Source organism: Salmo trutta, chromosome 12 (genome assembly GCF_901001165.1).
Source record: "Salmo trutta chromosome 12, fSalTru1.1, whole genome shotgun sequence".
Classification (NCBI taxonomy): Eukaryota; Metazoa; Chordata; class Actinopteri; order Salmoniformes; family Salmonidae; genus Salmo; species Salmo trutta.
Genome location: NC_042968.1, coordinates 48,010,905 through 48,037,765, shown reverse-complemented (window position 1 = coordinate 48,037,765; position 26,861 = coordinate 48,010,905). Strand labels below are relative to the sequence as shown.

Genomic DNA, 26,861 nt, shown 5'->3' with positions numbered 1-26,861 from the left:
GCCCACCTTTTCCTGCAGTCCACGATCAGCTCCTTAGTCTGTTCACATTGAGGGAGAGGTTGTTGTCCTGGCACCACACTGCCAGTTCTCTGACCTCCTCCCTATAGGCCGTCTCGTCGTTGTCGGTGATCAGGCCTACCACTGTTGTGTCGTCTTCAAACTTAATGATGGTGTTGGAGTTGTGTTTGGCCACTCAGTCGTGGGTGAACAGGGAATACAGGAGGGGACTAAGTACACACCCCTGAGGGGCCACCGTGTTAAGGATCAGCGTGGCAGATGTGTTGTTGCCTACTCTTACCACCTGGGGGCGGCCCGTCAGGAAGTCCAGGATCCAGTTGCAGAGGGAGGTGTTTAGTCCCAGAGTCCTTAGCTTAGTGATGAGCTAAGGCACTATGGTGTTGAACGCTGAGCTGTAGTCAATGAACAGCATTCTCACATAGATGTTCCTTTTGTACAGGTGAGAAAGGGCAGTGTGGAGTGCGATTGATATTGCGTCATCTGTGGATCTGTTTGGGCAGTATGCAAATTGGAGTGGGTCTAGGGTGTCCGGGAGGATGCTGTTGATGTGAGCCATGACCAGCCTTTCAAAGCACTTCATGGCTACCGATGTGAGTGCCACGGGGCGGTAATCATTTAGGCAGGTTACCTTCGCTTCCTTGGGCACAGGGACTATGGTCTGCTTGAAACATGTAGGTATTACAGACTCGGTCAGGGAGAGGTTGAAAATGTCAGTGAAGACACTTGACAGTTGGTCAGCGCATGCTTTGAGTTCACGTCCTGGTAATCCATCTGGCCCCGCGGCTTTGTGAATGTTGACCTGTTTAAAAGGTGTTGTTCACATTGGCTACCGAGAGCTTTATCACACAGTCATCCAGAACAGCTGGTGCTCTGGTGCATGCTTTAGTGTTGCCTGCCTCGAAGCGAGCATGAAAGGCATTAAGCTCGTCTGGTAGGCTCGCGTCACTGGGCAGCTTGCGTCTGGGTTTCCCTTTGTAGTCCGTAATAGTTTTCAAACCCTGCCACATCGGACGAGCGTCAGAGCAGGTGTAGTAGGATTCAATCTTAATCCTGTATTGACGCTTTGCTTGTTTGATGGTTCTTCTGAGGGCATAAAGGGATTTCTTATAAGCGTCCGGATTAGTCTCCCGCTCCTTGAAAGCGGCAGCTCTAGCCTTTAGCTCGATGCTGATGTTGCCTGTAATCCATGGCTTCTGGTTGGGATATGTACGTACAGTCACTGTGTGGACGACATCATTGATGCACTTATTGATGAAGCCAATGACTGAGGTGGTGTATTCCTCAATGCCATTGGATGAATCCCGGAACATTTTCCGGTCTGTGCTAGCCAAACAGTCCTGTAGCGTAGCATCCGCGTCACCTGACCACTTCCATATTGAGCGAATCATTGGTACTTCCTGCTTTAGTTTTAGCTTGTAAGCAGGAATCAGGAGGATAGAATTATGGTCAGGTTTTCTAAATGGAGGAAGAGCTTTGTTCTCGATGTTATTAAGTAAAATACTCTCTTCCTCTTTTGACACGACTAGAAGTACACCTGACTCCTCAAACGTTTCCCTCACTGCACAGATTCTCAATGCGACGTCTCCTGGAACGGGAGAACCCAGTTTCTTTCTGTCCGTGGAGAAGATAGGAGGTCTCGTCTCCGGGGGCTGTTTCACAAATCCCAGTCCAAAATTCAGTGAGCTCCGAAAAGATTTAAAAAGATCAAGCCATTGACTTGAGAAATCTGACGGATCCACGATACCACCGGGAAAGACATAAGCATTCGGCATGAAACCACTCGTACCGCTTCGTTTAAACAACAACACTTCATAGTCGAAGGAGAACCTGTCAGGCAAGTTGGGATGTCCACTGATCTCAGGTGTAGAGGTGCCTTTATCGACACACCTTGTCAAACTATCTACAGGGAGTTTATGTCTCGTACCAGCAGCTAGTATGACCGTCGCGGCTTCCTTCCAGTGTCTCAGAGCCGTATTCATTCTTTTATTCTCTCATTTCCAATCCTGTTATTCTGAAACAAAAAGTTCACATCAACAAACGTTATTGTTTTGATGTGTCGTCATACGAGCAGGAAGGTCAAGGGCGTAGAAGAAGAACCGTGTTTCCGGTGTGTTCTGTTACTACGCCACCTACTGTTGTGGATGACTGATCTCACCATAGCCTCTATCAACGCAGTTCATGATGGTGATTAAACTGGGGGTGAAGGTTAAAGTTCAGGAAAGTTATTGATGTTTGTGGTTAGTAAACAGATACCGTCAACTTTTTATAACATGACAAAAATGAATTGATTTGTGGGATTGAATTACAATTGAAGGGAAAGCCATTTTATTCACAAACACAACAACTCACTATCTACTTTTCAAGTCCAAGAAGAGAAGAGGTTTTGAAACGTTGAGTTCAGTAGTATAACATCTACATTCAGTTTAGAGTGACATCACACAGCAGGCAGTATAAGATGAACCGTGTCCCCAGGTTCAACTGGCCGCTGGTGGACGAGATAGAAGACAACAAGGGACAAATATGTCTTTTAACTTGTCAAATAACTATTAAAACCATAGATATAGATAATATAGAAGTGCTTGAACAGCGCAAACATGAGGGATTTTAAACAATGTCGAGGACAAGTAAAAAGATAATGACATCATTTTGGTCTATTATGTTCTCTCTAGTCATGTACAAGAACAGCGTATTGTCAGCGTCTCAAATGGCGCCCCGTTCCCTAGGGCATAGGGTGCGATTTGAGACGCAACCGTTGACCTCCTGTATCCAGTCAATTAGTTTGGGATCCAGACCGTGTAGACGGCTGCTGCCAACCTGCCAAGCAGAGCCTCTGTCTCATTATGATACACTACCTTCATTATCAGCTGCTGCCAACCTGACAAGCAGAGTCTCTGTCTCATTACGATACACTAACTTCATTACCAGCTGCTGTCAACCTGCCAAGCAGAGCCTCTGTCTCATTATGATACACTACCTTCATTATCAGCTGCTGTCAACCTGCCAAGCAGAGCCTCTGTCTCATTATGATACACTACCTTCATTATCAGCTGCTGTCAACCTGCCAAGCAGAGCCTCTGTCTCATTATGATACACTACCTTCATTATCAGCTGCTGCCAACCTGACAAGCAGAGCCTCTGTCTCATTACGATACACTACCTTCGTTATCAGCTGCTGTCAACCTGACAAGCAGAGCCTCTGTGTCTTCAATATATATTATGGCAGTGTCCTAAAAGCAAATATGTCCTCCTAAGCAGAATTTAAACACAGAGGGGCATTATATTGGCGATAGACTCATAGGAGAGAAACAGACAGGATTCCAGCATTTCCAGCATTATGACACAGTACAAACCTTCGTTATGAAACATTATCTTCATTATGTGACAGAACAGTACCTTCATTATGAGACAGTAACTTCATTATGAGACAGTACAGTACCTTCATTATGAGACAGAACCTTCATTATGAGACAGAACCTTCATTATGAGACAGTCTGTGTTTTCTAAGCTTGCGTCTCAAATGGCACCCTATGTAGTGCACTACTTTTGACTAGGGCCTATGGGGTAGTGCACCACATAGGGAATAGGGTACCATTTGGGATGCAGAAAAATACATTTGTCCACATCAGTCAGTTTAGGCTGTTTATTATCTTCCTCTATTCGTTTTTCTCAGGAGGAACGACCTCCATCAGCAGCTGGAGGTGCATGGTGATTGGCCCTGCAGGGGAGGTGAAAGGTTAAAGGTCAGATTGGACCAATCAGGCTAATTAAAAGGTTAATAATAAATAACTTTAATAAAAAAGGTTAATAAAGGTCACATTAGCCCAATCACAGCATGATCTATAGGCTCTGTGACCTTCTGAGTGGAACTCCACAATGACTGGAATTATCTAAAGGGGAAGAACTCCAGTACCCTCACTGAGGAATAAAACATTTTGATACATTAAAAAAGACTGAAGTTGCAGAAGATAATAGTGTTTGCTTCCCAAATGGCACCCTATCCCCTATATTATAGTGCACTATCTTTCACCAGGGCCCATAGGGTAGTGCACTACACAGGGAACAGGGGGCTATTTGGGACACAGACAGTGTTGTCTTCTAGTGAACTACACAGGGAATAGGGGACTATTTGGGACACAGCCAGTGTTGTCTTCTAGTGAACTACACAGGGAATAGGGGACTATTTGGGACACAGCCAGTGTTGTCTTCTAGTGCACTACACAGGGAATAGGGGGCTATTTGGGACACAGATGGTGTTGTATTCTAGTGCACTACAAAGGTAATAGGGGGCCATTTTGGGATAAAGGATCTCTCCAACCCTCAAGTGTCAACATCTCTGAGCAGTGGGTCGTTACTCACTCATGACCCTGCGCGTCCAGCTGAACTTGCGGTGTACGAAGGGGAAGTAGAGCAGCAGACCGCTGAGGATGAAGATGGTACAGTACAGATACTCCAGCTCTGGCTTGTCTATGATAGGTGCTAGGACCAGGTAGCACGACACTATCACCACCAGCGCTGCTATGGGCATGGGACACTGTTGGGGGACAACCAGGACATAACCACCTGTCAGTCTCACAGGAGGAGATCTGGGACAGTATTGCTCTAAAAACAGGTTAAGGGAATCTAGGATTCAGAAAAACATCAAAGTTGTTACCACCACATTTGTTGTGGTAACCAGCTGAGGGATGTGGCTGGAGAAATGTAACCACTCTAAAATGTGTAAACAGAGCTATGGATGTTAAGACTGACCATCCATGAGTTCAACCTGATAGTTATAACTATGTTCTTCCAATAGCCAAGAGATGAGGGGCTGCAGGTAGCCTACTGGTTAGAGCTTTGGGCCAGTAACTGAAAGGTTGCTAGATAGAATCCCTGAGCTGACAAGGTAAAAAAAATCTGTAATTCTGCCCCTGAACAAGGCAGTTAACCCATTGTTCCTAGGCCGTCATTGAAAATAAGAATTTGTTCTTAACTGACTTGCCCAGTTAAATAAAGGTTAAATACAAAAATGTATATACAGGACTTGGATATATGACAATGTGAGTCTAGTCTTACCTTGACGGGCCTCTTGAGTTCCTTCCTGGTGAAGCGCATGACGATGAGAGCGAGAGCTGTGAGACCGTAGAAAGCCCACTGGGCGAAACTAAAGTAGTTGATCAGGGTGTTGATGTCTGCTGGGATAATGTAGAATACGGCCAGAATACCCTACAACCACCACAACAACAACAGGGTAAACTGAAGCAGCACATTTAAGGAACTTGACCAAAAAAAAAAAAAAAACATTATTTCTTGGTATTTCATTACTTTAAACAGAACTTTTCCTAAAAGTACAAACATAGTTACATTTCATTTCTGGTAATGTTCTAGGAATGTTCTCCGACTGGTCTGACATTGGAAATGTTCTCAAAAAGTTCAGAGAACATTAAGAAACAACGTTCTTCTATGGGAATTTCAGTTTCCTACAGGTTTCAGTGAACAGTTGGGGCCAATTTCATCTTAAAACGTTTCCTGTGAATGAACTTAAAATGTATAACTTGATAGTTTGGATTACAGGATGTCAAGGTCATATTTTTCCATATTCTGTTCCAGTTTAAAGGCTGTTCAGATTCATTGAGATCTGTGGACCATACTTTTTTAATGCTCAGAATATGAGCTTTCCAAGAGTTGTTTATATTTAAAGATCAGTCCTTTCAGGAGCCCAGGAAATGTATTTATAAATCCCATCATAGGATGGTTCGGTAGTTGTATTTCCCAAGGGACTCCAGAGGCCAGCATGGCTGACCAAAGATGTAAATACAGACAAAAGGATTTGCCTGGTAATCTATATGGGTCTTTGAGCCTGGTAATGGGTCTTTCAGAGCTTGGAATGTTCTCAAAACATTACAGTCCATGATATCTGTAAGGGTCCAGATTGGCATCTCTAAGGATACAGATTGGTATCTCTAAGGGTACAGATTGGTATCTCTAAGGGTACAGACTCTACATTTGGACAGCCCTCCAGATCGCAAGGCATTATTGTCAAATATTGGAGTATGAGTATGCCATTTTGATTCCCAGTTACATTTTCCACCAAATAGATATTGTTTGAGGAATAATAGGACCAAAGTGTAGTGTACATTGATTGAGATATGGTCTATAGGTGGAGACCACCTCTTCCATGGCAACAGGAGACACCATATTACAATGTTTAAAACCTGTTGTGGACAGATGTTCCGCTAGCGGAACGCCTAGCCAATATCTAATGGAACAGCGTGGTGCGAAATACAAAAATGCAATAATTTCAATTTTACACCATTTTAAAGACTCTCGTTAATCTAACCACATTGTCCGATTTCAAAAAGGCTTTACAGCGAAAGCAAAACATTAGATTATGTTAGGAGAGTACATAGACCAAAATAATCACACAGCCATTTTCCAAGCAAGCATATATGTCAATAAAACCCAAAACACATCTAAATGAAGCACTAACCTTTGATGATCTTCATCAGATGACACTCCTAGGACAATATGTTATACAATACATGTATGTTTTGTTCAATCAAGTTCATATTTATATCCAAAAACAGCTTTTTACATTGGCGTGTGATGTTCAGAACATGTATTCCCACCAAAAACTTCCGGTGAATTTACAAAATTACTCATCATAAACATTGACAAAATACATAAATTATTTTAAGAATTATAGATACAGAACTCCTTTATGCAATCGCTATGTCAGATTTTAAAATAGCTTTTCGGCGAAAGCACATTTTTCAATATTCTGAGTACATAGCTCAGCCATCACGGTGAGCTATTTTGACACCCGCCAAGTTCGGGGCAAACTAAACTCAGAATTAGTATTAGAAATATTGTATTACCTTTGCTGATCTTCGTCAGAATGCACTCCCAGGACTGCTACTTCCACAACAAATATTGTTTTTGTTCCAAATAATCCATAGTTATGTCTAAATACCTCCGTTTTGTTCGTGCATTCAGGTCACTATTCAAAGGGTAACGCGCGAGCGCATTTTGAGACAAAAAAAGTCAAAATGTTCCATTACCGTACTTAGAAGTCCTCCTCTTTGCAAGTTTGTTCATGTTTTGTACTGTTTTCCCCCCCAATTTCGTGATTTTACAATTTTGTCTCATCGCTGCAACTCCCCAACGGGCTCGGGAGAGGCGAAGGTCGAGTCATGACCCGCCAAACTGCGCTCGCATCTGGACCAAAGCGGGTTTGGTAAAAAACAACTTTCCTCAGAACCTCCGTCTATTATATATATCTTACAAGCTTCCTCTGAAACTAAAAGCAGCCTTTTTCTACACGAGAAGATCCGGACAACAAAATCGTAATGAAATCGCCTGTAGATCCCGCACCGTGTGAGCTACAAACTAATATGTCACCAGTATCATCTGTCTGGCTGCCAGATGGCGATGCGTGATTGGCGATGCGTGATTCATTACTCTAGAGAACTCATTTCCACTGCTCCAGTCCAATGGCGGTGAGCTTTACACCCCTCCACCCGATGCTTGGCATTGCGTATGGTGATCTAAGGCTTGTGTGCAGCTGCTCGGCCATGGAAACCCATTTCATTAAGCTTTCAGAAATACACTTATGGTGCTGACGTTGCTTCCAGAGGCAGTTTGGAACTCGGTAGTGGAGTGTTGCAACCGAGGACAGACGATTTTTACTCACAACACGCTTCAGCACTCGGCGGTACCATTCAGTGAGCTTGTGTGGCCTGCTACTTCATGGCTGAGACATTGTTGCTCCTAGACGTTTCCACTTCACAATAACAGCACTTACAGTTGACCTAGGGGCAGCTATAGCAGGGAAGAAATTAGACGAACTGACCTGTTGGAAAAGTGGCATCCTATGACGGTGTCACGTTGAAAGTCCCTGAGCTCTTCAGTAAGGCCATTCTACTGCCAATGTTTGTCTATGGAGATTTCATGGCTGTGTGCTGGTTTGTATACACATGTCAGCAACGGGTGTGGCAAAAACCCAAAATGTGCACCCCTTGGGATCCCGAGGACCGAGTTTGGGAATCTCTGCCTTAATATGACGTTTAGTATTGACAAGTTTTAGGAAGTAAGTCTGTTAATTCATAGTCATTTGCAAAAGAAAGCCACGAAAAGGCCCCTGCATTTCAACAGCAGACTGAGTTTCCTGGCACATCTTGGATCAGGTTATAGGTTAGGCCACTGGGGGGCAGTAATGTATAAAGTGATGGGTCAGGTTATAGGTTAGGCCACTGGGGGGCAGTAATGTATAAAGTGATGGGTCAGGTCATAGGTTAGGCTACTGGGGGCAGTAATGTATAAAGTGATGGGTCAGGTCATAGGTTAGGCCACTGGGGGCAGTAATGTATGAAGTGATGAGTCAGATCATAGGTTAGGCCACTGGGGGGCAGTAATGTATAAAGTGATGGGTCAGGTCATAGGTTAGGCCACTGGGGGGCAGTAATGTATAAAGTGATGGGTCAGGTTATAGGTTAGGCCACTGGGGGGCAGTAATGTATAAAGTGATGGGTCAGGTTATAGGTTAGGCTACTGGGGGGCAGTAATGTATAAAGTGATGGGTCAGATTATAGGTTAGGCCACTGGGGGGCAGTAATGTATAAAGTGATGGGTCAGGTTATAGGTTAGGCCACTGGGGGGCAGTAATGTATAAAGTGATGGGTCAGGTCATAGGTTAGGCCACTGGGGGGCAGTAATGTATAAAGTGATGGGTCAGGTTACAGGCACATTATTCTTTTTAAAATTCTTCAAGCTCTGTCAAGTTGGTTGTTGATCACTGCTATAATATATAATATGCCATTTATCAGACACTTTTATTCAAAGCGACTTAGTCATTCATGCAGACATTTTAATGTATGCGGTCCTGGGAATTAAACCTATTATCTTGGCATTACAAGCACCATGCTCTACCATCTGAGGTACAGAGATTTTCAACACAATTTAAGTCAAAACTGTAACTCAGGAACATTCAAAGTCTTCTTGTTAACAACCTCTTAAGGATCCGCCCCTTTTTTTAAACTTTTTTTTGCCTAAAATTACATACCCAAATTTAACCTCTCTAGGGTAGGGGGCAGTATTTGCACAGCCGGATAAAAAACGTCCCCAATTTAATCTGGTTATTACTACTGCCCAGAAACTAGAATATGCATATAATTGTTTGATTTGGATAGAAAACACCCTAAAGTTTCTAAAACTGTTTGAATGGTGTCTGTGGGTATAACATAACTCATATGGCAGGCAAAAACCTGAGAAGATTCCTTACAGGAAGTGCCCTCTGACCATTTCTTGGCCTTCTATACCCTCTTTATTGAAAACTGAGGATCTCTGCTGTAACGTGACACTTCCTACGGCTCCCATAGGCTCTCAGAGGGCGGCAGAAAGTTGAATGATGACTTTGCAGCCCATGGCTGAAAAACAGTAGCGCATTTGGTAAGTGGTCGATGTGAGAACAATGAGACGGGCCCGCGCATGCACGTGAAGAGTCCATTTTAGATTTTGAGTCTTTGAACGAAAACAGGGTTTCCCGGTAGTAATATTATCGATTTTTTACGAGAAAAATAGCATAAAAAATTCATTTTAAACAGCGTTTGACATGCTTCGAAGTACGGTAATGGAATATTTAGACATTTTTTGTCACGATACGCGCCGGGCGCGTCACCCTTCGTTACCCTTCGGATAGTGTCTTGAACGCACGAACAAAACAGAGGATATTTGAACATAACTATGGATTATTTTGAACCAAACCAACATTTGTTATTGAAGTAGAAGTCCTGGAGTGCATTCTGACGAAGAACAGCAAAGGTAATCCAATTTTTTCTTACAGTAATTCTGAGTTTGGTGAGGGCCAAACTTGGTGGGTGTCAAAATAGCTAGCCCGTTATGGCGAGCTATCTACTCAGAATATTGCAAAATGTGCTTTTGCCGAAAAGCTATTTTAAAATCGGACATAGCGATTGCATAAAGGAGTTCTGTATCTATAATTCTTAAAATAATTGTTATGTTTTTTGTGAACGTTTATCGTGAGTAATTTAGTAAATTCACCGGAAGTTTGCGGTGGGTATGCTAGTTCTGAACGTCACATGCTAATGTAAAAAGCTGCTTTTTGATATAAATATGAACTTGATTGAACAAAACATGCATGTATTGTATGACATAATGTCCTAGGAGTGTCATCTGATGAAGATCAAAGGTTAGTGCTGCATTTAGCTGTGGTTTGGGTTTATGTGACATTATATGCTAGCTTGAAAAATGGGTGTCTGATTATTTCTGGCTGGGTACTCTGCTGACATAATCTAATGTTTTGCTTTCGTTGTAAAGCCTTTTTGAAATCGGACAGTGTGGTTAGATTAACGAGAGTCTTGTCTTTAAAATGGTGTAAAATAGTCATATGTTTGAGAAATTGAAGTAATAGACGATTTCGTCCCACATACCCTAGAGAGGCTAACTGCCTGTAACTCAGGCCTAGAAGCAAGGATATGCATATTCTTGGTACCATTTGAAAGGAAACACTTGGAAGTTTATGGAAATGTGAAAGGAATGTAGGAGAATATAACACAATAGATCTGGTAAAAGATAATACAAAGAAAAAAAACACCCGTTCTTTTGTACTATCATCTTTGAAATGCAAGAGAAAGGCCATCATGTATTATTCCAGTCCAGCTGCAATTTAGATTTTGGACACGAGATGGCAGCAGTGTATGTGCAAAGTCTTAGACTGATCAAATGAACCATTGCATTTCTGTTCAAAAGTTGTCCTGGGAAATTTTCTTGTTACTTACAACCTCATGCTAATCGCATTAGCCTACGTTAGCTCAACCGTCCCATGGAAGGGTAACCGATCCCGAAGAAGTTAACATGATGCAGCCACCACCATGCTTGAAAATATGAAGAGTGGTGCTCAGTCATGTGATGTTTTCGATTTGCCCCAAACATAGCGCTTTGTATTCAGGACATAAAGTTCAGTTCTTAGCCACATTTTTTGCAGTTTTACTTTAGTGCCTTATTGCAAACAGGATGCATGTTTAGGAATATTTTTTCTGTACAGGCTTCCTTGTTTTCAATGTAATTTAGGTTAGCATTGTGGAGTAACTGCAATGTTGTTGCTAAACTCTAACTGTTTTAAAGTCACCATTGGCCACCTTGTGAAATCCTTGAGCGGTTTCCTTCCTCTCTGGCAACTGAGTTAGGAGGACGCCTGTATCTTTGTAGTGACTGGGTGTATTGATACACTATCCAAAGTGTAATTAATAACTTCACCATGCTCAAAGGGATGTCAATGTCTGCTTTTTTACCCATCTACCAATAGGGGTCCTTCTTTGCGAGGCATTGCAAAACCTCCCAGGGCTTTGTGGTTGAATCGGTGTTTGAAATTCACTGCTCGACTGAGGGACCTTACATATAATACACCCAGTATTTGTGGGGTGCAAAGATGAGGTAGTCATTAAAAAAATCATGTTAACTGAAACACGACCCTGCCAACCCGCACTGCTTCTTGCCACACTGCTCGCTTAACCCGGAAGCCAAGGTGTCGGAGGAAACACCGTCCAGCTGGCGACCGAAGTCAGCTTGAAGGTGCCCGGCCCGCCACAAGGAGTTGCTAGAGCGCGATGGGACAAGGATAATCCCGGTCCGGCCAAAACCTCCCGTAACCCGGACGATGCTGGGCCAATTGTGCGCCGCCTCATGGGACTCCCGGTCACTGAGATCGAAACCAGGTCTGTAGTGACGCCTCAAGCATTGCTATGCAGTGCCTGAAACAGCTGCCCCACTTGGGAGGCCGCTCTCAGAGTTAATTAATCCTCCTAGGAAAACTTTCAGGGCACCAGAGTAAAATATTCTCAGAACCTCCCTGGAACCAGAGTAAAACATTCTCAGAAGCTCCCTTCAACCTAAAAATGTACGTTCCCAGAACAGATATAATTTTCACCTCCGTTCTCAGAACCTTGAAAAACATTCAGTTTTACCTGTCAAGAAATGTACGGCTTCGTTCCCAGAACAAATGGGGAAACCAAAAACAAATGTTCTGACAACTTCCAAGGAACCAAATGCTAGCTGGGGTGGATCTGAAAACGAACAAATTAAACTCACATAGAAATAAAAACTAATCTAAAAACATAAAACTTTAATATCCTTATTAACACACACAGGACTTAACATTCAGTCATGTCATGGTCATATTGGGCTATTAGAGTAGACTGAGCTGAGTTAGAGGTCAATGAGATGGGTAGAGTTGAGTTAGAGGTCAATGAGCTGGGTAGAGTTGAGTTAGAGGTCAATGAGCTGGGTAGAGTTGAGTTAGAGGTCAATGAGCTGGGTAGAGCTGAGTTAGAGGTCAATGAGCTGGGTAGAGTTGAGTTAGAGGTCAATGAGCTGGGTAGAGTTGAGTTAGAGGTCAATGAGCTGGGTAGAGTTGAGTTAGAGTACAATGAGCTGGGTAGAGTTGAGTTAGAGGTCAATGAGCTGGGTAGAGTTGAGTTAGAGGTCAATGAGCTGGGTAGAGTTGAGTTAGAGGTCAATGAGCTGGGTAGAGTTGAGTTAGAGTATAATGAGCTGGGTAGAGCTGAGTTAGAGGTCAATGAGCTGGGTAGAGTTGAGTTAGAGGTCAATGAGCTGGGTAGAGTTGAGTTAGAGAACAATGAGCTGGGTAGAGTTGAGGTGAGGAGATCAACATAGAGACATCATGTAATAAAGTGGCTTGCGAGTATTCACCCCCGTTGGCATTTATTTTTATTTTAGCCTTACATCCTGGAATTAAAATAGATATTTGTGGAGTTTGTATCATTTGATTTACACAACATGCCCACCACTTTGAAGATGAAAAAAAAAATGAAATCTTGTGTGCATAACTTTTCACCCCCCCAGCCACCTTTTGCAGCAATTACAGCTGCAACTCTCTTTGAGTATGTCTCTATAAGCTTGGCACATCTAGCCACTGGGATTTTTGCTCATTCTTCAAAGGCAAAACTGCTCCAGTTCCTTCAAGTTGGATGGGTTCTGGCGATGTACAGCAATCTTTAAGTCATACCACAGATTCTCAATTGGATTGAGGTCTGGCCTTTGACTAGGACATTCCAAGACATTTAAATGTTTCCCCTTAAACCACTCAAGTATTGCTTTAGCAGTATGCTTTGGGTCATTGTCCTGCTGGAAGGTGAACCTTCATCCCAGTCTCAAATCTCTGGAAGACTGAAACAGGTTTCCCTCAAGAATTTCCCTGTATTTAGCGCCATCCATCATTCCTTCAATTCAGACCAGTAACCCAGTCCCTGCCGATGAAAGAATATCCCCACGGCATGATGCTGCCACCGCGCTTCACTGTGGGGATGGTGTTCTCAGGGTGATGAAAGGTGTTGGGTTTGCGCCAGGCATAGCGTTTTCCTTGATGGCTAAAAAGCTAAATTTTAGTCTCATGTGACCAGAGTACCTTCTTCCATATGTTTGGGGAGTCTCCCACATTCCTTTTGGCGAACACCAAACATGTTTGCTTATTTTTTTCTTTAAGCAATGGCTTTTTTCTGGCCAGACTTCCGTAAAGCCCAGGTCTGTGGAGTGTATGGCTTAAAGAGGTCCTATGGACAGATACTCCAGTCTCCGCTGTGGAGCTTTGCAGCTCCTTCAGGGTTATCTTTGGTCTCTTTGTTGCCTCTCTGATTCTATGCCCTCCTTGCCTGGTTCATGAGTTTTGGTGGACGGCCCGCTCTTGGCAGGTTTGTTGTGGTGCCATATTCTTTCCATTTTTTAATAATGGATTTCATGGTGCTCCGTGGGATGTTCAAAGTTTAGGATATGTTTTTATAACCCAACCCTGATCTGTACTTCTCCACAACTTTGACCCTGACCTGTTGGAGAGATCCTTGGACTTCATGGTGCCGCTTGCTTGGTGCTGTTGCCCCACTCCGTGGCCATTCAGAACAGGTGTATATATACTGAGATCATGTGACAGATCATGTGACACTTAGATTGCACCCAGGTGGACCTTATTTAACTAATTATGTGACTTCTGAAGGTAATTGGTTGCACCAGATCTTATTTAGGGTCTTCATTGCAAAGGGGGTGAATACATATGCAGTTTTCTGTTTTTAATTTTTTTCGAATATTTTGAAACAAGTTATATTTAATTTCACTTCACCAATCTGGACTATTTTGTGTTTATGTCCGTTACATGAAATCCAAATAAAAATCCATTTAAATTACAGGTTGTAATGCAACAAAATAGGAAAAAAAATCTCAGACTTACATTGAAGATGATGGCGGGGGAAGGAGTGCAACGCTTCAGACTGATATAGGACAAGATCTTTACCATGTGACCCTCTCTTCCTGCCACATAGGTCAACCTGAGGTGGGACAGAGCATAAACACGTTATTTTAACATAATATTGGCAATATGTTGAACCTGAATTTTGTTTGCTTTTATTTTCACCATTTTTAACCTCTGCTTGTGCTCTCTTATTTTGGAAAAGCAGATTAGATCTGTTAAACAATTTGTGACAACTGCTGATATAACAAGGGCTTTATAAAATACATTTGTTTGATTCAATTTTATTAGCAAAAACTTCAACTTCTTCCTGAAGTTGTCCATTTACCTGCCGGCTGTGAAGCAGCTCCCATTGGCCGCTCCGAAGGTGGAGAAGACGACAAACAGAGGGACTACCCACGACAGGGGGTACAGCACTCTGTCACCAAAAGTCTAAGGGGTTACAAACAAGTCCCTCCGAGGAGACGGGGAGAAAATAAATAAAATGTAATTGTTTGTTGTTGAAAAGAATGCATCTTGTTCTTGTTAAGGGAGATATCATATGAGCCAAACCAATGGCTTCCTCTGTCTCCGTCCCTCTCTGTCTCCATGACGACCCTCTTACCACAGCGACAGCGGGAGACTGCAGTAGTTCCGTAGGGGTCATGGCGCTGAAGTAGGCAATGTTGACCAGCACATAGCACACAGACACCAAGGGAATACCAATGATAATGGCCAGGGGTAGGTTTCTGTTAGAGAGAGAGAGAGATAGAGAGAGAGAGAGACAGAGAGAGACAGAGAGACAGAGAGAGAGAGAGAGACAGAGACAGAGAGACAGAGTGTTAGTGTGAGATAGAGAGACTACAACCAACACATAGTATACAGTGTCATGACGTTGCCCTCTGGGTTTTACACCATCCCCCGACCTCTATACTTCTGACACAAGGCTGTGTGAAGGCGGCCATAAATTCCAAATGGAATGTCCTGCCTCATGGCCCCAGTATAAAGAGACAGAGTGGTTTCATGGAGAGAACAAAGGATTCTTCCACCTCAAAGAATTGGAGAACCGAACAACATTTATGTTCTGGAGAAGGTATAAAAGATTGGTGAAGAATCCAGCTACGAACTGGTCCGTTTGGTACAATTTTGTGAGGCTCATTGGAGACAATATGGCCATATTACCATACTAAGGTTTATATACTAGCCTCAGCGATGAGACTTACATCTAATGGTTGAATAAAATGATTTCATAAGATTAAAGCTATTTGGAATATGTTGAGATGCTATGTACTGATGTTAACGTGAGAGAATTGTATTCCTGTGCAAAGCTTAACTCAGTCATCGGCATGCCCCCAGGGACACAGACAGGACAAGGCGTCATGTGACAGCCTTTTCTATGTTCAGTATAAAACCCCCACCCAGAATTACTTTCTTTAGACCAGCTTACCTCAGAAGAGAGAGCCAAGGTTTGACCATGCATTCCTCGACTGAACTTTAACCATACCACGTGGTTAAACTCTTAGACTATCGATACCGACAGAATAATAAGAAGTCTTTGATATTAATTGCTAGTCTGCAGCTAGAAAGTCGGTATCATTGAATGCGAAGACCGACGAAACATCCATTCTATAACGACATGAACGAATGTCGCTTTGAAAGATCCATTCTAACCGAGAGAGAGAACGCGGACAAAAACTCTCCAACAGGACAAAAACTCTCCAACAAGGATCCCGACGACCCACTGAGCGTAAATATATATTGATTGCAATTGCTCCCGAATGAGTGAGCGTTCATGTGCAAAGGATTAGCATATCAATTGTTATATTTATCAACTCTCCGCTGCCCCCAACCCCCTTGTTTGTTTAACAAGCCGCCATGCCGGTTTAGCCCACTAGGGCTCATTCCTCTACCATTTCTTTGTAACGATAACTACTGTTTGTATGCTTTCTGTGAATTACTTAGTTTAGTAAATAAATTATTTTAAGACAATTGATGTATGGATGACTTAGTGAAGACTGGGTTCGTGCAGATAACAATTTACGACGTTTGGAATGAGACTGGATGCGAGGTAAAATACACCATTTAAACCAGAAGATAATCGGCCTATACTATAATATAATATATAATGTTATAATATAGGAAAGTTATATTAGGAAAATTATAACTTTGTAATGTGAATATTTTCCTTGGTGCCCCGATCTCCTAGTTAATTACAGTTAAACGATTAATCAGTTTGATCGCGTAATAATAATTACAGGGAGTTATTTGATAAACATGTCTTCAGTTTAATGGTACCCAAAGACACGACAGACACCAAGGGAATACCAATGATAATGGCCAGGGGAAGGTTTCTGTGTGTGTGAGTGTGTGTGTGAGTGAGTGAGTGAGTGAGAGAGAGACACAGAGAGAGAGAGAGACAGACAGAGAGAGAGAGAGACACAGAGAGAGACACACAGAGAGAGAGAGAGAGAGAGAGAGAGAGAGAGAGAGAGAGAGAGAGAGAGAGAGAGAGACACAGAGAGAGACACACAGAGAGAGAGAGAGAGAGAGAGAGACACAGAGAGAGAGAGAGACATAGAGAGAGAGACACAGAGAGAGACACAGAGAGAGACAGAGTGTTAGTGTGAGATAGAGAGACTACAACCAACACATGTTACACAGACACCAGTGTTAGAGGATCATGTAACACACAGATGGAGACAGAGAGTTGAGAAATCTCTTGTTGTCGTCCTACCAGTAAAGGCAGTGACGCGTGAATGCCAAGGGAAGCCAGGCTTCCCCACCAAAATCAGACCAATAAAACAAATATTAAACAATTTATCTTTTGTCTCTCTGTTTTCATAGATCTAACCACTTGAGAATTAAAGGAAAATTATCTCATCTGAGAAATCAAATTAGCGAGGGAAACAGCGCCCCTCTGTCTCAGTATGGGTAGCAGATGTATCTGATGCTGTCTGGCCAAAATGAGTATGACATGTTGCCGCCGCAGCAGATGATTTTATTTCACCAGGTCGGCTAGTTGACAACAAGTTCTCATTTGCAACTGCGACCCGGCCAAGATAAAGCATAGCGATTCGACACATACAACAATACAGAGTTACACATGGAATTAACAAAACATAGTCAATAATACAGTAGAAATTTTTTTCACAAAAAGTCTATATACAGTGAGTGCAAATGAGGTAAGATAAGGGAGGTAAGGCAATAAATAGGCCATGGTGGCAAAGTAATTACAATATAGCAATTAAACACTGGAATGGTAGATGTGCAGAAGATGAATGTGCAAGTAGAGATACTGGGGTGCAAAGGAGCAAAATAAATAAATAAATACAGTATGGGGATGAGGTAGATAGATGGGCTATTTACAGATGGGCTATGTACAGGTGCAGTGATCTGTGAGCTGCTCTGACAGCTGGTGCTTAAAGCTAGTGAGCGAGGTATGAGTCTCCAGACTCATGACTGATTGACAGACACCAGCGAGCATTTGACCTCCCCTTGATATTTAAAAAAATATATAATAATTATCCAATCAGGATTGCGATGAGCTCAACTGTGGATAGTCCTGATGCAGTAAACCCACCCCCCCAAGGGAAGCCACTTTGGATTTGGCTTCACACCAATCAAATCACATCCTAGGCAAAAACGTCATCATTGTCAGAAAAACTTGTCTGTTTCTGGACTGCTTGTGTTGATGCAGTAGCTAGCTAGCTAAAATCGGCCCTTTCCTATAAACCATGGACGGATGGATACGGAGAATTGGACTTGTGGTTTTTTAATTAATTCTCTGTACAGGCCAATGATTATAACAGCGATTCTGATCTAGCCATAAATTCCCACGTTGTGCCACTGGCCTGAGACGATTGATGTTCAATATGTAGCCTAGATATAGTAGACTCACGTTAACTCGCTAAATAACTTAGCTGGTTCATTGTTGCCCAGCGAGGAAGCTAGTCTAGTATGTATTTTAGCCAGGTAGCCTAGTCTAAAAACTAAAAGCGTGTACTTTTCTCTGACAGAGTCGTAGACCGTGTTGGGAACATGAAAGAGAGGAGGATGGTACTGGTGTTCAGCTAGTCTACAAACACACACACACACACACACACATCAGTACCATGGACAGCCACATGATATTTATCTATGTTGATTGGACTAAGTTGTTTATGGTCTGGTTAGGTTTGTTAGACTAAGCTGATTATAGCCCAGGTGATTTGATGATGTTTAAATGGTACAGGAATAGCTCAGGCAGTGCTCCTGTTGTCTTTGTGTTGACTTGCTGTAACTCTGTGGTTCCTAAAATCACTAGTTTAGTAAACTGTTGGGAAACATTAACTTGCTTGACCGTGCTGCAGGTCATGTAACTGTTTGTTACGTGAAATATTTGCTTTAATTGTGGACTTGTGGTTCATATGAAATGTGTTCCTCCACTGTGTGACTGTTGTCTACTTGTTGTCACGGGCCTTACTGTTTATCACGGTGGTGTATGAAGTACTGGGTATAGAGCAAACAACGCAATTATCACAACACAGGTTGAAATATGGCTTTTTAACTGGCTTGGCTTCCCCAGTGATATTATCCGCGCTTGGCTGGCTTCCTCAGTGATACTACCCACGCTTGGCTTCCTCAGTGATACTACCCGCGCTTGGCTTCCTCAGTGATACTACCCGCGCTTGGCTTCCTCAGTGATACTACCCGCGCTTGGCTTCCTCAGTGATACTACCCGCGCTTGGCTTCCTCAGTGATACTACCCGCGCTTGGCTTCCTCAGGGACATTTCCCACGCTTGGCTTCCTCAGTGATACTACCCACGCTTGGCTTCCTCAGTGATACTACCCACACACTGCTACTAGTGAGCAGTATATGATGCACTCACTGCACTGGTAGTCACTTTGGACAGGAGTCTCTGATGAATGACAGTGGAAATCCAGGCTCCGTAAGGCTGCGTCCCAAATGGCACCCTGTTCCTTACATACATGACCAGGGCCCATCAGGGAACAGGGCGCCATTTTGGACGCACGCTAAATGTCAGTTGTATGGACACTCACCTGTATGGGTTTTCCAGCTCCTCTGTTATAAAGTTCAGCTGATTCCTGAGAGAAAACACGTGTTTAATGACCCACTTTTAAACAGGTTGTGTTGACATTCAAAACAGAAATCTCAAAACCATAAAACTGTTTTATTGAGGAAATGATAAGAACAGAGAGATAGGATGCATCCCCAATGGTACCTGATCCCCTACTTAGTGGACTACTTTAGACTAGAGCGCTATGGGCCCTGACTAGAGAGCTATGGGCCCTGACTAGAGCGCTACGGGCCCCCCCTGACTAGAGCGCTACGGGGCCCCCCTGACTAGAGCGCTACGGGGCCCCCCTGACTAGAGCGCTACGGGACCCCCCTGACTAGAGCGCTACGGGGCCCCCCTGACTAGAGCGCTACGGGCCCCCCTGAATAGAGCGCTACGGGCCCCCCCTGACCAGAGCGCTACGGGCCCCCCTGACCAGAGCGCTACGGGCCCCCCTGACCAGAGCGCTACGGGCCCCCCTGACTAGAGCTCTACGGGCCCCCCTGACTAGAGCGCTACGGGCCCCCCTGACTAGAGCGCTACGGGCCCCCCCTGACTAGAGCGCTACGGGCCCCCCTGACTAGAGCGCCACGGGCCCCCCTGACTAGAGCTCTACGGGCCCCCCTGACTAGAGAATTATGGGCCCCCCTGACTAGAGCTCTACGGGCCCCCCTGACTAGAGAATTATGGGCCCCCCTGACTAGAGCGCTACTGGCGCCCCCCTGACTAGAGCATTATGGGCCCCCCTGACTAGAGCGCTACTGGCGCCCCCCTGACTACAGCGCTACTGGCGCCCCCCCTGACTAGAGCGCCCTGGGCCCCCCCTGACTAGAGCGCCACGGGCCCCCTCTAACTAGAGCGCCACGGGCCCCCCTGACCAGAGCGCTACGGGCCCCCCTGACTAGAGCGCTACGGGCCCCCCCTGACTAGAGCGCTACGGGCCCCCCCTGACTAGAGCGCCCTGGGCCCCCCCTGACTAGAGCATTATGGGCCCCCCCTGACTAGAGCGCTACGGGCCTCCCTGACTAGAGAATTACGGGCCCCCCTGACTAGAGCGCCCTGGGCCCCCCTGACTAGAGCATTATGGGCCCCCCTGACTAGAGCTCTACGGGCCCCCCTGACTAGAGCGCTACGGGCCCCCCTGACTAGAGCGCTACGGGCCCCCCCTGACTAGAGCGCCCTGGGCCCCCCTGACTAGAGCATTATGGGCCCCCCTGACTAGAGCTCTACGGGCCCCCCTGACTAGAGCGCTACGGGCCCCCCTGACTAGAGCGCTACGGGCCCCCCCTGACTAGAGCGCCACGGGCCCCCCTGACTAGAGCTCTACGGGCCCCCCTGACTAGAGAATTATGGGCCCCCCTGACTAGAGCTCTACGGGCCCCCCTGACTAGAGAATTATGGGCCCCCCTGACTAGAGCGCTACTGGCGCCCCCCTGACTAGAGCATTATGGGCCCCCCTGACTAGAGCGCTACTGGCGCCCCCCTGACTACAGCGCTACTGGCGCCCCCCCTGACTAGAGCGCCCTGGGCCCCCCCTGACTAGAGCGCCACGGGCCCCCTCTAACTAGAGCGCCACGGGCCCCCCTGACTAGAGCGCTACGGGCCCCCCCTGACTAGAGCGCCACGGGCCCCCCTGACAAGAGCGCCACGGGGCCCCCCTGACTAGAGCGCTACGGGCCCCCCTGAATAGAGCGCTACGGGCCCCCCCTGACCAGAGCGCTACGGGCCCCCCTGACCAGAGCGCTACGGGCCCCCCTGACCAGAGCGCTACGGGCCCCCCTGACTAGAGCGCTACGGGCCCCCCCTGACTAGAGCGCTACGGGCCCCCCCTGACTAGAGCGCCCTGGGCCCCCCCTGACTAGAGCATTATGGGCCCCCCCTGACTAGAGCTCTACGGGCCCCCCTGACTAGAGAATTATGGGCCCCCCTGACTAGAGCTCTACGGGCCCCCCTGACTAGAGAATTATGGGCCCCCCTGACTAGAGCGCTACGGGCCCCCCTGACTAGAGTGCTACGGGCCCCCCCTGACTAGAGCGCTACGGGCCCCCCTGACTAGAGCGCCCTGGGCCCCCCCTGACTAGAGCATTATGGACCCCCCTGACTAGAGCGCTACGGGCCCCCCCTGACTAGAGCGTTATGGGCCCCCCCTGACTAGAGCGCCACGCGCCCCCCTGACTAGAGCGCCATGCGCCCCCCTGACTAGAGCGCCACGGGCCCCCCTGACTAGAGCGCCACGGGCCCCCCTGACTAGAGCACCACGGGCCCCCCTGACTAGAGCGCCACGGGCCCCCCTAACTAGAGCGCTACGGGCCCTCCTGACTAGAGCGCCACGGGCCCCCCTGACTAGAGCGCTATGGGCCCTGACTAGAGCGCCACGGGCCCCCCTGACTAGAGCGCTATGGGCCCCCCCTGACTAGAGCGCCACGGGCCCCCCTGACTAGAGCGCTACGGGCCCCCCCTGACTAGAGCGCTACGGGCCCCCCTGACTAGAGCACTATGGGCCCCCATAGTAGTGGCCTATATAGGAAGTAGGGTGCCATTTGGGATGCAGGTGTAGTCTTACCACCCATCGTAGGCCCAGAGCCCGTTGTAAAACGCCAGTCCAATGGATCCAAAGGAGGTTGAGGCTCCTTCAAATGGGTTGGACAGATTCTCAGTGTTTCCTGGACACAAACGTGACAGTATATACATTTTAATATTCATACTTTTGACCAGGGTCCATAGGGTGTACGCAAAAGTACTATGGTATAGAGTGATATTTGAAACTTCCGCATGATAATACAGGGTGGGTACTGGAGTAAATGGCAAAGTTTTCATCCCAAATGGTACCTTATTCTATACAGAAGTGCCCTACTTTTGACCAGGATCTACAGGGCTCTGGGGGATCCGTTGGGCTCTGGGGGACCAATATAGGGCTCTGGGGAATGTATAGGGCTCTGAGGGGCTCGGAGGGATACATAGGGCTCCGGGGGATCCATAGGGCTCCGGGGGATCCATAGGGCTCCGGGGGATCCTTAGGGCTCCGGGGGATCCTTAGGGCTCCGAGGAATGTATAGGGCTCCGAGGAATGTATAGGGCTCCGAGGGATCCTTAGGGCTCCGGGGGATCCTTAGGGCTCCGGGAGATCCTTAGGGCTCCGGGGGATCCTTAGGGCTCCGAGGGATCCTTAGGGCTCCGGGGGATCCTTAGGGCTCTGGGGGATCCTTAGGGCTCTGGGGGATCCTTAGGGCTCTGAGGGATCCTTAGGGCTCTGAGGGATCCTTAGGGCTCTGAGGGATCCTTAGAGCTCTGAGGGGCTCTGAGGGATCCATAGGGCTCTGAGGGATCCATTGGGCTCTATTGTACAATCCAGGTGTGCATAGCTTTTAGAGACTTACCCATTAAGACTCAGAGCTTTAATTGATGCCAAAGTTGATTCTAACATGTTTTGACTCAGGGGAGAGAATACTGATGGAAATTAGACAATGTGTGTATTTTTTTTCATTTGCAATAAATTTGCAAAAATGCCTAAAAACATGTTTTCACTTTTTCATTATGTGTTATTGTGTGTAGATGTGAAATAAAAAAAAAAATCAATTTTGAATTTAGGCTGTAACAACAAAATGTGGAATAAGTCAAGGGGTTGAATACTTTCTGAAGGCACCGCATGAACAGAGGATTATACACATGTAATGTTTTCGTTTTTATAAAGTAGCACTTCTATATTTAACCTGGTGGAACCGGTCTCCTGTCTACAGACCAGTAGCCCGGTGGAACTGGTCTCCTGTCTCCAGACCAGTAGCCCGGTGGGCCCGGTCTCCTGTCTACAGACCAGTAGCCCGGTGGAACTGGTCTCCTGTCTCCAGACCAGTAGCCCGGTGGGCCCGGTCTCCTGTCTACAGACCAGTAGCCCGGTGGGCCCGGTCTCCTGTCTACAGACCAGTAGCCCGGTGGGCCCGGTCTCCTGTCTACAGACCGGTAGCCCGGTGGAACCCGTCTCCTGTCTACAGACCAGTAGCCCGGTGGGCCCGGTCTCCTGTCTACAGACCAGTAGCCCGGTGGGACCGGTCTCCTGTCTACAGACCAGTAGCCCGGTGGAACTGGTCTCCTGTCTACAGACCAGTAGCCTGGTGGAACTGGTCTCCTGTCTACAGACCAGTAACCTGGTGGAACTGGTCTCCTGTCTACAGACCAGTAGCCCGGTGGAACCGGTCTCCTGTCTCCTGTCTACAGACCAGTAACCCGGTGGGCCCGGTCTACTGTCTACAGACCAGTAACCTGGTGGAACTGGTCTCCTGTCTACAGACCAGTAACCTGGTGGAACTGGTCTCCTGTCTACAGACCAGTAGCCTGGTGGAACCGGTCTCCTGTCTCCTGTCTACAGACCAGTAACCCGGTGGGCCCGGTCTCCTGTCTACAGACCAGTAGCCCGGTGGAACCGGTCTCCTGTCTACAGACCAGTAGCCCGGTGGGCCCGGTCTCCTGTCTACAGACCAGTAGCCTGGTGGGACTGGTCTCCTGTCTACAGACCAGTAGCCTGGTGGGACCGGTCTCCTGTCTACAGACCAGTAGCCTGGTGGGACTGGTCTCCTGTCTACAGACCAGTAGCCTGGTGGGCCCGGTCTCCTGTCTCCTGTCTACAGACCAGTAGCCCGGTGGGCCCGGTCTCCTGTCTACAGACCAGTAGCCCGGTGGGACCGGTCTCCTGTCTACAGACCAGTAGCCCGGTGGGACCGATCTCCTGTCTCCTGTCTACAGGCCGGTAGCCCGGTGGGACCGGTCTCCTGTCTCCTGTCTACAGGCCGGTAGCCCGGTGGGACCGGTCTCCTGTCTCCTGTCTACAGGCCGGTAGCCCGGTGGGACCGGTCTCCTGTCTACAGGCCGGTAGCCTGGTGGTGCCGGTCTCCTGTCTACAGACCAGTAGTCCGGTGGGAACGGTCTCCTGTCTCCTGTCTACAGACCAGTAGCCCGGTGGGACCGGTCTCCAGTCTCCTGTCTACAGACCGGTCTCCTGTCTCCTGTCTGCAGACAGGGACCGGTCTCCTGTCTGCAGACCAGTAGCCCGATGGGACCGGTCTCCTGTCTACAGGCCGGTAGCCCGGTGGAACCGGTCTCCTGTCTACAGACCGGTAGCCCGGTGGAACCGGTCTCCTGTCTCATGTCTACAGACCGGTAGCCCGGTAGGACCGGTCTCCTGTCTACAGACCGGTAGCCCGGTGGGACCGGTCACCTGTCTGCAGACCAGTAGCCCGGTGGAACCGGTCTCCTGTCTACAGACCGGTAGCCCGGTGGAACCAGACTCCTGTCTCCTGTCTACAGACCGGTAGCCCGGTGGAACCAGACTCCTGTCTCCTGTCTACAGACCGGTAGCCCGGTGGAACCAGACTTCTGTCTACAGACCGGTAGCCCGGTGGAACCAGACTCCTGTCTACAGACCAGTAGCCTGGTGGAACCGGTCTTCTGTCTACAGACCGGTAGCCCGGTGGAACCGGTCTCCTGTCTACAGACCAGTAGCCCGGTGGGACCGGTCTCCTGTCTACAGACCAGTAGCCTGTTCTATAGTGTTCTACCCTATTCCTTATGTAGTGGTCTACCGTATTCCCTATATAGTGTTCTACTTTTGATGCAGGCCATAGGGCTCTGGTCTAAAGTAGTGCACTATATAGGGAATAGGGTGCCATAGGGCTCTGGTCTAAAGTAGTGCACTATAAAGGGAATAGGGTTCCATAGGGTCCTGGTCTAAAGTAGTGCACTATATAGGGAATTGGGAGCCATAGGGCTCTGATCTAAAGTAGTGCACTATATAGGGAATAGGGAGCCATAGGGCTCTGGTCTAAAGTAGTGCACTATATAGGGAACAGGGAGCCATAGGGCTCTGGTCTAAAGAAGTGTACAGGCTGGAGATCTCTCTGTCATGCTGATCGAGTTCGAATAACAGACTGGAAGCTTCAAAAGGAGGGTGGTGCTAGGGATCATTGTTCTTCCTCTGTCAACCATGGTTACCTGCAAGGAAACACGTGCCGTCATCAATGCTTTGCACAAAAAGGGCTTCACAGGCAAGGATATTGCTGGCAGTAAGATTGCACCTAAATCAACCATTTATTGGATCATCAAGAACTTCAAGGAGAGCGGTTCAATTGTTGTGAAGGCTACAGGGCACCCAATAAAGTCCATCAAGCGCCAGGACCGTCTCCTAAAGTTGATTCAGCTGCGGGATCAGGGCATCACCAGTACAGAGCTTGCTCAGGAATGGCTGCAGGCAGGTGTGAATGCATCTGCACACACAGTGACGCGAAGACTTTTGGAGGATTGCCTGGTGTCAAGAAGGGCAGCAAAGAAGCCACTTTTCTCCAGGAAAAGCATCAGGGACAGACTGATATTCTGCAAAAGGTACAGGGACTGGACTGCTGAGGACTGGGTTAAAGTCATTTTCTCTGATGAATCCCTTTCCAATTGTTTGGGGCATCTGGAAAAAAGCTTGTCCGGAGAAGACAAGGTGAGCGCTACCATCAGTCCTGTGTCATGCCAACAGTAAAGCATCCTGAGACCATTCATGTGTGGGGTTGCTTCTCAGCCAAGGGAGTGTGCTCACTCACAATTTTGCCTAAGAACACAGCCATGAATAATGAATGGTACCAACACATCCTCCGAGAGCAACTTCTCCCAACCATCCAGGAACAGTTTGGTGACGAACAATGCCTTTTCCAGCATGATGGAGCACCTAACGCAAAAGTGATAACTAAGTGGCTCGGGAAACAAAACATCGATATTTTTGGTCCATTGCCAGGAAACTCCCCAGACCTTAATCCAATTGAGAACTTGTGGTCAATCCTCAAGAGGCAGGTGGACAAACAAAAACCCACAAATTCTGACAAACTCCAAGCATTGATTATGCAAGAATGGGCTGCCATCAGTCAGGATGTGGCCCAGAAGTTAATTGACAGCATGCCAGGGCGGATTGCAGAGGTCTTGAAAAAAGAAGGGTCAACACTGCAAATATTGACTCTTTGCATCAACTTCATGTAATTGTCAACAAAAGCCTTTGACACTTATGAAATGCTTGTAATTATACTTCAGTATTCCATAGTAACATCTGACAAAAATATCTAAAGACACTGAAGCAGTAAACTTTGTGAAAATTAATATTTGTGTCATTCTCACATCTTTTGGCCACGACTATACTATATAGGGAATAGGGTGCCATGGGGCTCTGGTCTAAAGTAAAGTAGTGCACTATATAAAGGGAATAGGGTGCCATTTGGCAGACAGACAGAATGTGTAAAGTACCAACCTTGTGCCAAGAGGACGATTCCCGCCACTATGATGACCAGGATGATGAGAAGCTTGGCTGCAGTGAAGAAGTTCTGGACATAGCTGGCTAGCTTCACACTGAGACAGTTCACCAACACTATCAGAACTGAAGGAAGAGGAGGAATGTATTATTAATCCATACGAGACAGAAGTTGGTCTTCTGCTGTAGTCAACCCCTCCGATACGCACGCACGAGGCTGGAACAACGAGCAGCTACTAGTGTACTGCTAGTGCAGTGCCTGGTGAGCAGTTCAGGGGTTAAGAGCCT

The 26,861-nt window shown here is 46.8% G+C and overlaps 1 protein-coding gene across 7 annotated transcripts in view; it reads right to left on the bottom strand.

Annotated features, from left to right (window-relative positions):
* Window positions 1-1,529: 1,529 nt before the first annotated feature.
* LOC115203666 (b(0,+)-type amino acid transporter 1) overlaps window positions 1,530-26,861 on the bottom strand; it is a 127,367-nt gene continuing 102,035 nt past the window's right edge. For all 7 annotated transcript variants that reach the window (XM_029768579.1, XM_029768585.1, XM_029768582.1 and 4 more), the window contains 9 exons: window positions 26,574-26,699; window positions 21,867-21,966; window positions 19,287-19,331; window positions 14,871-14,994; window positions 14,595-14,698; window positions 14,249-14,345; window positions 5,071-5,220; window positions 4,375-4,549; window positions 1,530-3,733 (listed from right to left, as the gene is read on the bottom strand). In XM_029768579.1, coding sequence (XP_029624439.1) covers window positions 3,672-3,733; window positions 4,375-4,549; window positions 5,071-5,220; window positions 14,249-14,345; window positions 14,595-14,698; window positions 14,871-14,994; window positions 19,287-19,331; window positions 21,867-21,966; window positions 26,574-26,699 — 983 coding nt within the window. In that variant the 3' untranslated portion in view covers window positions 1,530-3,671. The remainder of the gene's footprint in view (window positions 3,734-4,374; window positions 4,550-5,070; window positions 5,221-14,248; window positions 14,346-14,594; window positions 14,699-14,870; window positions 14,995-19,286; window positions 19,332-21,866; window positions 21,967-26,573; window positions 26,700-26,861) is intronic.